This window comes from Microcaecilia unicolor, chromosome 2 (genome assembly GCF_901765095.1).
Source record: "Microcaecilia unicolor chromosome 2, aMicUni1.1, whole genome shotgun sequence".
NCBI lineage: Eukaryota > Metazoa > Chordata > Amphibia > Gymnophiona > Siphonopidae > Microcaecilia > Microcaecilia unicolor.
In genome coordinates, this window is record NC_044032.1 from 43,685,443 (window position 1) to 43,702,219 (window position 16,777).

At 44.2% G+C, this 16,777-nt stretch overlaps 1 protein-coding gene across 1 annotated transcript in view; it reads right to left on the minus strand.

Annotated features, from left to right (window-relative positions):
• The window catches only part of LOC115461849 (proline-serine-threonine phosphatase-interacting protein 2-like), a 260,520-nt gene that overhangs the window by 95,937 nt on the left and 147,806 nt on the right, over positions 1-16,777 (minus strand). Inside the window, exon 4 of the mRNA XM_030191905.1 lies at positions 12,056-12,090. Within this exon, the coding sequence (XP_030047765.1) occupies positions 12,056-12,090 (35 nt within the window). The remainder of the gene's footprint in view (positions 1-12,055; positions 12,091-16,777) is intronic.

Consider the following 16,777-nt stretch of genomic DNA (forward strand, 5'->3'; position numbering starts at 1 on the left):
GATCAAATACTTATTTCCCCCACTGTATACCCTCTCCCCTTGGCCAGCCCTCTGGCCTACCTTCCCTGTTCTCCCACCCACACACTCTCAATTGGACTCCTTAATACTCGTTCCTTGCAGAACAAATATTTTCTCATTCATGACCTTATTGTTTCTCATAAACTGGACTTACTCTGCCTTACGGAAACATGGTTATTCAAGACAGATGATTTATGTCAATCAGGCAACACCAGTAGGTTTTTCCTACCATCTCGTCAATAAGCCTGATCGTCACAGTGGGGGTCTCACTGTTATATATTCCTCTAAGTTAGGCCTCTCAGGCTTTGCTTGTGACTCATAGGGCCCACTTGAAACCTTGTAGTTTTCTCTTGTCTCACCTCCACCCCTGCATTTTTTTTTACTTCTCTACCTCCCTCCCCCTTTTCTTTTCAATTGCTGCAAACCTTGCTCGCTGACCATTTTACCTCTCATACTCATTCCTAGTCTTTGGAGACTTTAATATGTTGACAACCAAACCTCTCACTTTATTCCAGAGCTTCTTAACTTTTTTTCTGATCTAAGCCTGGTCCAACATGTGGATGAACCCACTGATCGTGGGGGGGCACACTCTATACTTGATCCTCTCTTCAGCCGACTCTATCCCCTTCCTTAGCCCAGTCTCCCTCCCCTGGACAGATCACTCTCTCATCTGTTTTACCTACGCTCTGTGTAGCCTAGTGGTTAGTGCAGTGAAATTTGATCCTGGGGAACTGGGTTCAATTTCCACTGCAGCTCCTTGTGACTCTGGGCAAGTCACTTAACCCTCCACTGCCCCAGGTACAAATAAGTACCTGTTTATACTATGTAAACCGCTTTCAATGTAGTTGCAAAAACCACAGAAAGGCGGTATATCAAATCCCATTCCCTTTCCCTACAGAGATACTAGCAATCTTTATGCTGACTCCTTATTGGCCAACATGCTCGTTTACCCTTCCATCTTTCACCAATCTTCCCCTGGAGGTTCAAGTGTCTTCCTGGAACTCTGAACTTCCTACTGCTTTCAACACCCTGGTCCCATTAGTCCCTCACAATACTAGGGCGCTTCAATTACCTTGCACACAATGGTACACTGCTGATCTTCGACAGATGAAACAACAGCTCCATCAAGCGGAACGTAAGTGGCAGCATGATCCCTCAATCACTCATCTCACAATCTACAGGTCAAAAGTAAGATCCTATAAAACTACACTGCTCTCTCGGAAAAAGGAGTACTACTCCGCCGAAATTTCAAAAGCCCCCACGTCATCTAAACTCTACCAAATCCTTCGGTCACTTACCACTTATACTCCTACTACTACTACTATTACTACTATTTAGCATTTCTATAGCGCTACAAGGCATACGCAGCGCTGCACAAACATAGAAGAAAGACAGTCCCTGCTCAAAGAGCTTACAATCTAATAGACAAAAAATAAATAAAGTAAGCAAATCAAATCAATTAATGTGAACAGGAAGGAAGAGAGGAGGGTAGGTGGAGGCGAGTGGTTACAAGTGGTTACGAGTCAAAAGCAATGTTAAAGAGGTGGGCTGTCAGTCTAGATTTAAAGGTGGCCAAGGATGGGGCAAGACGTAGGGGCTCAGGAAGTTTATTCCAGGCGTAGGGTGCAGCGAGACAGAAGGCGCGAAGTCTGGAGTTGGCAGTAGTGGAGAAGGGAACAGATAAGAAGGATTTATCCATGGAGCGGAGTGCACGGGAAGGGGTGTAGGGAAGGACGAGTGTGGAGAGATACTGGGGAGCAGCAGAGTGAGTACATTTATAGGTTAGTAGAAGAAGTTTGAACAGGATGCGAAAGCGGATAGGGAGCCAGTGAAGGGTCTTGAGGAGAGGGGTAGTATGAGTAAAGCGACCCTGGCGGAAGACGAGACGGGCAGCAGAGTTTTGAACCGACTGGAGAGGGGAGAGGTGACTAAGTGGGAGGCCAGCAAGAAGCAGATTGCAGTAGTCTAAACGAGAGGTGACAAGGGTGTGGATGAGGGTTTTGGTAGAGTGCTCGGAAAGAAAGGGGCGGATTTTACGGATGTTGTAAAGAACGAAACGACAGGTCTTGGCAATCTGCTGGATATGAGCAGAGAAGGAGAGAGAAGAGTCAAAGATGACCCCAAGGTTTCGAGCTGAGGAGACAGGGAGAATGAGAAAGCCATCAACAGAAATAGAAAACGGGGGGAGTGGGGAGGTGGGTTTGGGGGGGGGGGGGAAATGAGAAGCTCGGTTTTGGTCATATTTAATTTCAGGTGGCGTTGAGACATCCAGACAGCAATGTCAGACAAGCACGCCGAAACTTTGGTTTGGATGCAAGGTGAGATATCAGGGGTAGAAAGGTAGATTTGGGAGTCATCAGCATAGAGATGGTAGGAAAAGCCATGGGATGAGATTAATGAACCAAGGGAAGAAGTGTAGATAGAAAAGAGGAGGGGACCAAGAACAGAACCCTGAGGTACGCCGACAGGCAGAGGGATAGAAGTAGAAGAGGATCCACCAGAGTGAACACTAAAGGTGCAGAGGGAGAGGTAGGAAGAGAACCAGGAAAGGACAGAGCCCTGGAATCCAAGTGAGGACAGGGTATCGAGAAGTATGCTGTGATCGACAGTATCAAAAGCAGCGGAAAGATCAAGAAGAATGAGGATGGAATATTGACCTCTGGATTTAGCCAGTAATAGGTCATTGGAGACTTTAGTAAGCGCAGTTTCGGTTGAGTGGAGATATCCCCTGTAACATCCCAGATGCACAAACCCAGGCACAGTTCTTCAAAAACAAGTTCATACAACTTTGTGCTCTTCTTGCCTTGTCTTCGCCATCAGCATCAGCTACTCTATCTCTGACCTTGAGACCTCCCCCAATTAGAGTCACACCACCCTCCACCTCCCCTAACACTGTACTAGCCTCTTTCAGCCCCCTGTCTCAATAGGCTTATTTTTTATTTTAGTTACATTTGTACCCCGCGCTTTCCCACTCATGGCAGGCTCAATTCGGTTTAAATGGGGCAATGGAGGGTTAAGTGACTTGCCCAGAGTCACAAGTAGCTGCCTGTGCCTGACGTGGGAATTGAACTCAGTTCCTCAGTTCCCCACGACCAGAGTCCACCACCCTAACCACTAGGCCACTCCTCCACTCCAATTCAATTCACAGCACCTCACAACCTGCAACCTTCCTGCCTGGTTAAGCGTTTCTTATCCACATTCATTCCCTATATCCATTCTATTGTTTCTCTCAGTCTCTCCATGGGTTTTGTGCCAGACAGCTGGAAAACTGTCTACATCAACCCCAAAAAAAGGACCTAGTTCACTCCCTTCAAGACCCAGCCAACTACCGACCAATAGCCAATCTCCCATTTTTGGCAAAGCTCACCAAAACCATAGTACACCGGCAAACATCGAAACTGGTTTTCAAAAACCAAATATTACATTCTCACCAGACTGGTTTCTGTCCTAATCACAATTCTGAAACCACTGTACTAGGACTAATGACTTATATCCTTTCCCATCCTAACAAATCTCATTCAGTCCTCCTTTTATCCCTAGACCTTACCACAGCATATGATTTGGTAGTTCACTCCCTCTTGCTCCTTCATCTTTATCACATAGGGCTTCAAGAGAAAGCTTATGCCTGGTACAGCTCTTACCTAGCCCACCGCTCCTATATAGTGCTGACTACTCAATCTGATTCAACTTCTGGGGTACCTCAGGGATCCATCTCGTCCCCATTATTTTTAATGTTCTCCTAGCCCCTCTACTGTTCTTAGCACATTCTCTTGGATTTAATACATTTGCCTATGCAGATGACATCCAACTATTCTATATTCTAGACCCTTCAAGTTCACATGACATTTCAATCTTCAGTACTAAGCTCACTCACTCACTGACTGGTTCCTGGAAAACAAATTGTTTTTGAATCCTATGAAATCTATCTTGCTTCTCATTGGCAGTAATAAAGACACTTCCCTTGCTTCACATTTACTCCTTTCCAACATCCCTATTCCTCTGGCCTCCAGTATCCGTATCTTTGGAGTTGTTTTTGATGACAAACTCATCTTTCACAAGCAACAATCTACTATTGTCCGCCGGTCATTTTACAAGCTAAAACTGATTTGTTCTATTCGTTACTTACTCCAGCCATTGGCACTCAATGTCCTTATCCATTCTTTAATTATAAGCCAGCTTGACTACTGCAATTCACTCTGTAAATCTCTTACATCAAAGGAACTCTACCGCCTTCAAATTGTCCAGAACATGGCTGTTAAACTTATACCTGGTGCCCGGAAATATGACCACGTAATCCTCCTTCTGAAGACATCCCACTGGCTGCCACTTCCTCAATGCATCATCTATAAAATACTTTTAGTATTTGAAATCAGAAGTACTGCAGAACCCTCTCTTTTTTGGCTAACTTGCTGTCTCCTTACATCCCTGCCCGTGCCCTCCACTCATTGACACAGCAATGTTTGGTCGTCCCTACAATTAGAGAAGACACTCATGCGATGATAAGGCACTGCATTTTTTCAGTGAAAGGCCCTGAGCTATGGAACCAGCTCCCAGAACACCTCAGAACACAGTTCATCCTGGACCATTTCAAGGTAGATCTGAAAACCTACCTTTTCTAGAAAGCATTCCGCTAGTGTCAAACACAGGTACCGTAGGACCTCTGGTCAACCTCTTACTTAGTGTGTGTCGTTATTCCCCTGCTTTCCTATCATGAATATTGTAATTCATCCCCCTTACCCTCTTTACTGATTGTCTTCTTTCGTTCTCTTTTTCGCTTCCCTGCCTCTTTCTTCTACTACTATGTAGACTGTAAGCTGCATATCTGGCATCACTAATAGGCGGAACAGAAAGCACTGAATAAACTTTAAACGTGATATCTGTATTCAGAGAAAAGTCTCTACACAAAACTAATTTATGTTAGAAAAGATTTTTTGCATGTAGGTAAGATACAACAAAAAATTAAACTTGAGAATTATCAACCATTTTAAAGTAGTATTTAAAAAGGACAGGATCTTTGAGAGCAGGCCTCTCTGAACAGCTGTTTTCTTGTTTTATAACGAATGAAAGCAAGTATTGGAGGAGGAATTCAAATCTTTATTGGTGTGAGCAGAACAGTGGTGGATATTTGGATTAAATGCAGTAAACCCAAATGGGCTCAATATGGACTTTGATTGGAGGAGGAGTTTTTTTTTTTAAAGAAATTAATTACATTAAATTGGCAGATTATTTCTTAGAGAGTTCTGATTGGTAGGTAAGAACATGTGGTCTGTTTTCAAAATGGTAACTGATTAGAGGTCTTTGATGACTGAAGATAATATCATGTGACTTATGAAAAAAAAAACAATAACTTCTACTGGACAGAGTGAAGTTAAGAGGCCTGTAGAAGGATATGGTCCTTTTATATCTGAATCTTTTGGTGCAATGTGATGCACTTTAAGTGAAAGTATATCGGGTTTGTTTTTTTAAATTCTGGATCCACTAGAGTATGGGTATTATATTCTGATACCCTAACTAGCCTTTCATAAGAACATAAGAATAGCCATACTGGGTCAAACCAAGGGTTCATCCAGCCCAGTATCCTGCTTCCAACAGTGGCCAATTCAGGTCACAAGTACCTGGTGGAATCCCAAACAGCAGCAAGATTCCATGCTACCAATCCCAGTGATAAGTAGTACATACAGTGTTGAATTAGTTGTCTGACTTTGTGAGGGATATAGTGGTTTTAGTGGAGATTCAGGTTTCAACAAAGGACATCACACGGAAATGGTGCTTTTGACGGTACAGGAGTCCGGTGGGACAGCACTTTACAGAACCAGGACATCGTACCAGTGATTTCACAGTGAGAATACTGAAAGGTAACTTTAAAACAATACAGGAACGTAAAACCTTTGAAATCAGAATGATTGAATATTTTAACACCCAACGGACAGGACTTAACAAGGATCTGGGTTTTCTAGCCCACTGTAAACCATAAGTTGTATTTCACTGCTTATCGCCCTCTCCTCCCCTCCCCTCCCCTCCCCTCCCCACAAACATCCTGCTAGACTATGGAATGCTTTGAAGTCCCCATACACATCTCCTACCCACCTTGCTAGACCATCTATGAGGGACTGTTATATACACTGTCAGCTAACACATTTGCTTATTTCTGATCTGATGAAGAAGGGCAACCTTCAAAAGCTAATCAAGAAGTGTATTAAGTTATGTCCAATAAAAAAGGTATCATCTTATTTTCTTTTCCATGTTTTAATTTTGTTTGATTTCTATTGATGGTACAGGAAAAAGTGTTCCATTTAAATAAGGTTTAACAGGTAATATGGCTACTATTGGATTTGGAATCCACTTTAGATTTGGTGTATCATGATTTGCTACTGCACCAGTTTGTGGAGATAGGAGTAGCAGAGGTCACATGGGTTTGTTTCTTTGGGATAAAACTGCCTGGGTTCTAGTGAATGATCAGTTGTTGGCCCCCATTTAAACCACTCTGTGGGCTTCTGTCACGATCGCCCCCGTGTTCCCTTACCTCCGTGTCAGGGTCCTGTGTGGCACACTCTGCTGCCTTACATGCTGCTCCCTGCTCCAGCCTGCCGACAGCTGTGCATGCTCTTGTGGGGGAGGCTAGATTCGGGTTGACGCTGCTCGGGTCTGCCCCTCACTGACATCATCACCCTGGGCCTTCTTCTGCAATCACTGCTCTCTGCCTCTTTGCCTTGCAACAGGTCGTCCTGGTTCCAGTGTCCTGTACAGCGTCTGCTTCCAGCACAAGCTTCAGCTTCCAGCCCCGGTTCCAGCTTAGCTTCAGCTTCCAGCCCTGGTTCCAGCTTCCAGCACAAGCTTCAGCTTCAGCTTTCAGCCCTGGTTCCAGCTTTCAGCACATGCTTCGGCTTCCTGCCCTGGTGCCAGCGTCGAGCACAGCTCCTGCTTCCAGTCCTGGTTCCAGTTCTAGCACAGCTCCCACTTCCAGTCCTGGTTTCAGCTCCTGCACAGCTTCAGCTTCCAATTCTGGGTACAGCTTCCTGCTTCCCTCAAAGCCTCTAAGGGAGCAATCCCTTCTGCAGGGACTCACCCACAGCTGTTCCACCGCGGTCCAAGGGCTCATTCATCCTAAAAAGTGACCATTTCCTCAAGGATCTTTTTTATCTCCTGTGCTGTTTAATATCTTCTTGCAACCCTTGGCCTGGTTGATTCAGTGTTTGGGATTTATGGGGGGTTTTTTGTATTTATTTATTTATTTTATTGCATTTGTATCCCACATTATCCCACCTCTTTGCAAGCTCAATGTGTCTTACAATACATTTGGTTTTACAGAGGGTTTTGGGTTACATGGTGGTGAAATACATGATAGTGTTAAAGCAAAAGATAGTATAGAACATTTCTGGATAAATTAAAGATTGTACAGTTACAAGTGTTGATCTTTGTGATATATCTTGTCGAAGAGATAGGTTTTCAATAGTTTGCGGAAATTGGTCAATTCATACAGTTTTCAGGTTACGTGGCAACGCGTTCCAGAGCTGCGTGCTCATATAGGAAAAGGTAGATGCGTGCATTAATTTGTATTTCAGGCCTTTACACTTGGGAGGATGAAGATTGAGGAAAGTGCGAAATATTTTTTTGCGTTTCTGGGTGGAAGTTCTATTAGGTCTGGCATGTAGGCTGGGGCGTCACCGTGGATGATTTTATGGGCTAAGGTACAAAGTTTGAACGTGATGCATTCTTTGAGTGGGAGCCAGTGTAGTTTTTCTCGTAGGGGTTTTGCGCTTTCGTATTTTGATTTGCCGAATATTAGTCTGGCTGCCGTGTTCTGGGCTGTCTGGAGTTTTTTAAGTATTTGCTCTTTGCAGCTGGCATAGAGTGAGTTACAATAGTCCAGATGACTGAGTACCAATGATTGTACCAGGTTGCGGAAGACATTCCTTGGAAAAATGGTCTAATTCTTTTTAGTTTCCACATTGAATGAAACATCTTTTTATTTATGTTTTTCGCATGATTCTCAAGTGTTAGGTGTCGGTCAATGGTGACGCCAAGAATTTTTAGGGTATCCGAAACTGGTAGACTTAGTTTAGGTGTGTTGATAGTGGTAAATGTATTCTTATTGTATTGAGAGGTGAGTACTAGGCATTGGATTTTTTCTGCATTTAGATTCAGCTGAAATGCATCTGCCCAGGAATTCATAATGTGTAGGCTTTGGTTGATTTCATAGGAGATTTCCCTTAGGTCTTGTTTGAATGGGTTTTTTGTATGCCAGTGATATCCAGCTAGTTTATAACTTTGGGAAGAATCCTGGGAAACATTTAGCAATGCTAAATGATGGGCTGAGGACGTCTGAGGGAAAACTGGCTTTGAATATTAAAATGACAGAATTCTTGTTAGGAGGAGGAGATTGGACAGCAGCAGAAGATAGCTGGGTGGTTCTGAAGTGGGGCTTCTTGAGCTAGTGAAGGAGGTGTGGGTTTTGGGACTCTGGTGGGATCATTGTTGGTCTGCTTAGAGTTAGGTGCATAATGTGGTGGGGTCACTTTATGGGAAATTGAGGACCCTATGGAGATTGTGTTCTTTATTGGTTGCAGAGATGTTTCATATGCTGGTACAATGATCTGTGTCACCAGTCCTGGACTACTGCAGTGGATTCAGTGGCGTAGCCAGAAGGCAATTTTTGGGTGGGCCAACAGGTTGGATGGATGGGCACCTGATATGCCCTGCCCACGCCCCTACTCCTACCGCACACCTGCCCTACTCCCAATAACTTACAAATCCGTGAGTGAATAACTAATTCAAATAGACACAGTTTTCAGGCTCTCTTAAAAGTAGCTAAATCCCCAGGAGAGAAAAAAAAAACCCACACACACACAACACACGATAAGCCAAAATAAGTCCCCATACTAAAATACAATGCTGCCTCATTATTATCCGGTAACAAGTCACTTTTCCTTTGCAGCTGTTTTCATGATTTAGAGTGTTGTACATAAATTCCAAAAGCAAAAACATAAAGGTAACCATACTGGGTCAGAGTTGCCATCCTGGATGCAGAAAGTATAAAACAAATAAAACACAAACCCCCACCACCAGCAAAACTAAAACAAACCAACTTTTACTTGTAGAAAAGCTTTGCTGCTTTCGTTCCTCGGCAGTGCTGCGATTCACACAGGCACTCTGCTCCCCTTTGCCGCATCTATCTGGTCCTCTCTGATGCACTTCCTGTTTACTTATGGCCAGATGGGCACGGCGGGGGGGGGGGGGGGGAGCGGAGCTGACTGTGTGAATGGCAGCCGTCAGAGCGCTGCCGGCAACAGGCAAAAAGAAGAAATCTGCAGCAGTGGCGTACCTAGTGTATTTGACACCCAGGGCCGATCATTTTTTAACACCCCCCTCCTCTATATGAAAAAAAATATTTTTAATAATAATCCACGACTCACACAACAAGGGTGTACCTAGGAAAACAACCAAAATACAGAAGAACACCTAGGAAAAGGCTGCATCTTAAACACTGCAGTGAGCACTAGAACATCAATGCACCATTAGTAAAAATGATCCTGCCAACACAAAACCATGTCTTTTTCACATTGAACACAGATACATCCTCACCAAGTTTAGAATAAGTAACCACAAACTAAAAACAGAAATATGCAGACAAAAGTTAAACTGAACCCCCAATAAGTCAGATTCTGCATACAATGCAACACCACAGAAACAGAAAATGTCCCCTAGTACTGTGCAATATAAAGACAGCAGATGTAAATTTGAAAAAACTGACTAATACCAATCACCACTTTACAAATTAACAAACAGAAATAAAACAAAAAAAAAATGGAAACTAAGAGGATACCATTTTATTGGACTAATACATTTTTCAATTAGCTTTCAGAGGCCAACACCTCCTTCCTCAGGTCAGTATGTTACGGTATCCTATCCTGACGACGGGGTTTTGGTCTCTGAAAGTTAGTAAAAAATGTATTAAAATTAGTCTAATAGAAAGATCTCCTTATTTTCGTTTTCTATTTATCACCACAACTATAATACTACTTTATCCTAAAGCAAAAAAATAAAATAATAATAATAATAAATCTTTTTTCTACCTTTGTCGTCTCTGGTTTCTGCTTTCCTCATCTTCTCTTCACTCTCTCCCTTCCATCCAGCATCTGCTCCCCCTCTCTCCCCCCCTCCCTTTCATCCAGCATTTGCTTACTTTCTCTGCCTCATCCAGCGTCTGCCCTTTCTCTCTCCCTTCCATGTAGCATTTGCCTGCTTTCTCTGCCCCTTCCATCCACTGTTGCACTCTCTTCCATTCTGTCTCTGCCCTCTCCCCCTTTCCACTGGTGTCTGCCCACTTTCTCTGCCCCTTCCATCCAACATGTGCCCCCTCTGTCCTTTTTACATAATGCATTCCAACATCTCCCCCTCTCTCCATCTTTATCTCTCCTCTCCCCATCCATCTTCTGCTTTTTAGTATCTCCTGTATATTTTACTTTTCTCCTTCCCCTGTGGCCCGGTATCACTTTCCCTCCTCCTTCCATCCTTCTTCCCCCTTCCTCTGAGGTCTGGCATCACTCTCTGCCTCTCCACCCCCTCTTCCCCTTCGGTCTAGCATTGCTTTTCCTCCTCTGTCCACCCTCCTTTTCACTTCTCTTGAGGTCTAGCTTTGCTGTCCCTCCTCTCCCCTCTCCACCCCTTCTTCCCCTTCAGACTGGCATCATGTGATCTTCCTCCTCTCTCCACCCCCTTTACCCTGCAGTCGCTCTTCTACTTCAGCTCTCTCCACCCCTACCCAGCTCTGCAGGCCTCCAAGCTTTCCAGCCCCACTGGCACGCAGCATCAGCAATGTAAGAGCTGCCTTTAGCCTGCCCCGGAAGCTTTCTCTGTACAGCTTCCCACGTAGGTGGGACGTTGTACAGAGGAGGCTTCCGGAGCTGGCCAAAGGCAGTGCTCATGTCACTGACGCATGCTGCCGGAGGTCTGGAAGTTTAATGGCCTGAAAAGCGGTGGTGGGGGGGGGGAAGGTGGAGCGAGGAGGGAGAGCGATACATCGCACAGTAGTTGGAGGGACGCCGGAACGGAACCATCGTGGCAGGAGGAGCACCAGCACCGAGGGATATTGGGTGGGCGGGCCTGGAGGGAAAGTGGCTGGGCCCGGGCCCGTCCAGGCCCACCCGTGGCTACGCCCTTGGGATCCCTGCCAGTCACATCTCTGCTGTGCCACTCAGGGCCGCCGAGAGACTGAGCCGGGCCCGGGGCAAGGCCGCTCCCAGCCCCCCACCCAAGGATTGCCCCCACCCCTCCTACCCCCAATCGCTAATGTGCTGTCACCTCCCTCTCCTGCTCCCAGGCCACCGGCACCACAGTCCCCAGTCTCCACCTACCTTCCCTCAGCTCCCTTCTGTCTGCCATTTGACCCCTTCATTTAAAAAAAAAAATCTCGAAATCGGCAGCGTAGAGCCTTCCATGTGAAAGCGGCAGATCGCCTCGGGCGGGCCTTCCCTCACTGTGTCCCACCCTCCTCTGATTTAAGTACCTATTTCCGCGAGGGCAGGACAGAGTGAAGAAAGGCCCGCCCGAGGCGATCTGCCGCTTTCACACGGAAGGCGCTGCACTGCTGATTTTGAGATTTTTTTGTTTTTAAATGAAGGGGGGGTCGAATGGCAGACAGAAGGGAGCTGAGGGAAGGTAGGTGGAGACTGGGGATTGCAGCGCCGGTGGCCTGGGAGCAGGAGAGAGCGAGAGACCCTGGCACCGGGCTCTCCTTGGAATCCCGAGCCCGGGGAATTTTGTCCCCCCCATGCCCCCCCTCTCAGCGGCCCTGGCGCCACTGCTGGGTGGGCCTGTGCCCACCTGAACCCACATGTGACTATGTCACTGGTTCAAGGCAAGTTACATACAGGTACTGCACGGCCATCGTGCAAAGAGACTTTTCAAGTTCAGAACGTGCTTCACTACATTTTCTCCTTCTCAACACATGCCTCAAAATGCCTTTCAAAATAATACTAGTCAAACTCCAGGACATATTCCCCATCCTAAAGGAAAGTGAGACTGAGTGAGTACTTACGCTGTTTGAAGTTGTCAAGAGCCCTCTTCAACGTGCTGAGGAAAAAATAAAGAGAAACGTACAATAAACCTTTCTGTCAGCATGAGAAAAGGTCTTCTTTGTATTATTTTTCTTTTTGTGACTCCTTGTCAAAGTGTCAGAATTTGACACGGGCCCATTAAATATAAGATATCATGTGTCACCATCCAGAGAACGCTCAAGAACAATGACAAATCCACTTAAACCACTAGATAAAAAAAGGCTTCTTGCAACTTTCAAGATTTATCCCATAGTTTTCTGTCATACCCATACCCTCAGGGGTGGGACATATTGAAAGAAGATCCCCAGGATTGGCTGAAGCAGACTGCTCTTACTTATAGTGCTGGCATTGACTAAAAAAATGTTTTAAGTGAATGAAACTGAAAGTAGTTTACATATTTATGGTCTGGGACTGGATTCCTTTAGTTGGTTGAAGGCATCTGGCATTGAGCATCCTAATTTTAATGGTGATCTTTTTGGATGCATGTTTCTGGGTTGTCTTACGCTTAATTAAGAAACCAAGTACTGTTTCAATACAGTGAAAATAAGCTTAGAGTTCTATCTGATCCAGTTACTTTATTCAGTGCATTATCAACTTAAGGGTTCCTTTATCTCTTAGTGGAATTAGAATAACATGGACTGAGGTAAGTGGTAATTAAAACATAATTTATCACGTTATCTGATTATGATTTCAACAATATACTTTTACAAGTAGAAATCTGTGAGAACTCTAATAAGCTGTATTTGTGGGTGACATTTGGGAATCACCGATTTAAAGGGATCGCTGATCCTAAATCAGAGGCCCCTGGGAGGTGCCAAATGCCTAGTGCACTTGTAGGTTCAATATATTCATCCCAACCCCACTTTTAAACTAGAAAAATACAAAAATTGTGTCCCCCTCCCCAGCCAAGCCCTTGCTTCTTAAAAGCAAAACACTGTGGCCTTCAGGATCCCTCTTCCTCTCAAACTTTAATATATCCCAAAGTTATCACTCCTCCCCCCCATGTGGAAAGATCTCCATTTGCTCCTGCCTTTGTGACACCATTTTCAAATATGGTGGCTCCTGTTCCCTCAGGGATGCAAATATGGGCACAGGATCCACTCTAGGTGCCAATGGGTGCTAATCACCGCCAATACTGAGCAAGCACCTTCATTATGTCCAGGGAGGGGTAATTTGTATTGTGTTTGGTACCCTCAATCATTTTCAAATGTTGCTGGTTACGAATAAGGGAACATTGTTCTACATAGGTGGCTAAATTTCACACTACACAGTTACTAATCCACAATTCTTTTCACACATGGAGTGGAACAGGTAGATATGAATTGCTTGTTTACTCTTTCCAAAAATACTAGGATTAGGGGGCACACAATGAAGCTACTAAGTAAATTTAAAATGAATTGGAGAAAATTTCTTCACTCAATGAGTAATTAAACTCGTTGCCAGATAATGTGGTAAATGCAGTTAGCTTAGCAGGGTTTTAAAAAGGTTTGGAAAATTTCCTAAAAGAAAAGCCCATAAGCCATTATTAAGATGGACTTGGGAAAGTCCACTGTATATTCTAGGATAAGGAGCATAAAATCTGCTTTATATCTTGCCAGCTATTTGTAACCTGGCTTGGCCACTGTTGGAAACAGGATACTGGGCTTGATGGACCTTCGGTCTGTCCCAGCATGGCAAATACTTATGTTCTTAATTTCTACCATGCTCATGTTTTTGGTTCTTTGGGCATTCTTTGACCTGTTCTCATTGTGCTTTTCCTTATGTAACCCATGATGGGAATACTTGTGACTCAGGATACTGAAAACATCACATGGTGACCATTTTTGCAGCAGTTTTTGTAATACGCACAAGACAGACCTTTTATTGTTTTTTAACCTGTCATGTTCTGGACAAAAAGCTTTGGCTTTTTATTTATCTATTTGAATTTGACATACCACCTCACATATGATTCCCAAAGTAGATACATTAAAAATATATAACATACAGTTACAAAAAGTAAAACCAGATCATAAAAATTCCAAACATAGGAAGCAGTAAATACAATCACTGATTCCTCCTAGTAAATAAAACCCATTATCTTATTAAGCCTCAACCAGGAAAGAGCCATTGGCATTGACAAATAGTGTAGTCTCTCATTCTTGCTACTGGCTTGGCAACAACATTTTGAATCATTTACAGCAGGGGTGGGCAACTTTGGTCCTCGAGGGCCACAACCCAGTCTGGTTTTCAGGATTTCCCCAATGAATATGCATGAGATCTATTTGCATGCACTGCTTTCACTGTTGCCCACCCCTGATTTACAGCCTACACAATAAACTCTTGGACATACCTGGATAAAAAGAATTGCAGTAGTTAATTCTGCTAATGATTAAGTCCAAAGCCATGGTTTGCAAGCTATAGAATGTAAGCAAGGCTATCATTTCCTAACCTGTTTTGCATAAGAAAAAGGTTTCAACAACCAATGAGATCTGGATAAACATGCAAAAAAGGAGCACCATCGCTCAGGCAATTGCCCGCTCACTCATGCCTCAAAACACCGGGTCCCAATGAACAGTTAGCTTACACTTGTGTATGATTCAGAAGAGGTGTAAATGCCAATGAGGAAATGCCCCACCCTCCCACACATCTTGCAGGGCTAGCTACACCTGGAAAGAAGCAAACAAACACCACTGGACGAAGCAAACAAACGCACACTAAACAAACTAGCACCACTCAAAACAAAAACAAGAAATAAAAAACAACCACGCCCCTGGTTTAATAAGGAGCTACTACTACACATGAAAAAACTGTGCAGAAAACTTGAAAGAACATGGGCCAAAAACAAAACAGACATAAACAAAACCATATGGATAAAAGCTATAAGAACATATACAAACAACGTAAAGAAAGTTAAAGCAGAATATTCCAGCACATATGCAAACCCAGAAGAGATTAACATGAAAAAATATTCAAACTCATCAACAAACTACTGAAAACCCAGGATGTACTGGCATCAACTGAAACACCACCAACTGCAGATAAGCTTACACAACATTTTAAATACAAAAATAGCAAACACAAGATTAAACCTTGCAAAATCACGAAAAAAAACAGATTCCGAAAACCTGGATCTGTTTTTTTTCGTGTTTGGACACCCTTTTGGCAAACGCTCACGCCAGCCGGGAAAGGTCACCTTATGAACATGTGAAACCCTGTGAGAAATTAATGTATATGTTTGCTAACAGGTATCTCACTATCAAGGGAAGGAGGGAGGGGGAGGTAGGGAGGGAGAAAATGTGAGCAATTTCTACAGAAAGGGTGGTGAATACCTGGAATACCCTTCCAAAAGAGCTAGTGAATGCAAAACTGTACTAGAATTCAAAAAGAAGAGGGTTATACACTGCAGCAGGGGTGTAGCTACGGGCCAGGCCCATCCAATCTTGGCTCAGGCCCGCCCACCCAGTTTTAAGCGCAGTTGAATTAAAGCGAACAGAGCAAAGCCAAAGCAGCCGCCTTTCACTAATTCATTGCTAGTATCGTCGTGCCGCGGCTCACTCAGCTGATCTCCCAGTCCCACCTACCTTTTGGGCAGTCTCGGCACAGCAGTGAGTCGACTTGGCACTGAATAAATAGGGTTGCAGCTCTTGACTTTGTGGTGACCTGCAGCGTGCGTGACGTCCTTTTCCTTCTCAGCCCCCCTGCGTACTGATGACTCATGTTCCATCCCGCGCGGCGCACTCAGCCTCGTTCTCGTGGCTCGTCATCTTCTCAACAGGCTAAAAATTAGCTGCACGCTCAGCTGCAGGCGCCGGGAGTCAGGACCACGCAGCACTGTTTGCTGTACACAACAATTCTGCCTTGTCGTAGATTCTTTGACTGGTTGCAGGGGGCCTGGCTATTGTGGGGTGGGTCCCTCAGTGATCACCCCACCCCTGAAGGGTGGCCTGGCATTTCAGTACCAGCACCTTTTTCACTAGAAAAAACGCACTGAGTAGACATATCTGATCAAGTTTGATATATATATATATATATATATATATATATATATATATATATATATAGTGCCCACCCATATTAGCTCTGGGCCCAGCCAAAATGTCAGGTCTGGCTGCGCCACTGCACTGCAGATCCCTAAAAGATCAAGAAGATGTAAACCAAGTATAGAATAATTCTGCTCAGAACATCTGTGAAATGGCTTTTGCATGTCCAAGAAATCTTCACACTGCACCACAGGTACAACCCCAATAACTTTACTGAGCAGAACAGATGGGTCATATTAGTCTTTATTTGCTGCCATCTACTATGTAAGGTTAGAGTTTACACAGGAAGGGATAAATCTCAGGATAAACCCTATACCTCCAGTTATGTAACACACACTGTGTGTTCCCCCCTCCCGCCCCCCCCCCCCCCCAAAAAAAAATGGAGATAGGACATTTCCCCTTACAACTCACCGTATTACATTAAATATATTAAAAAAATATATGTAATATTGAAATTGTAGGGTCCTTTCAGTAACAGCAAACTCATATCTACTGCCAGAGACCATACCGAAACAATATTGACCCCCAGGACTCAAACTGCAACACCCCTATTATGAAATGGCAACATGACTAATATTACAACGTGCCCTTGAAGATCAGTAACCTCCTATTGAGGAACAGAATTAATTTCTGGGGGAATGGCCTAGAATGCAGCTCCGCCACTTCCTTTCAAACTACAGAGCA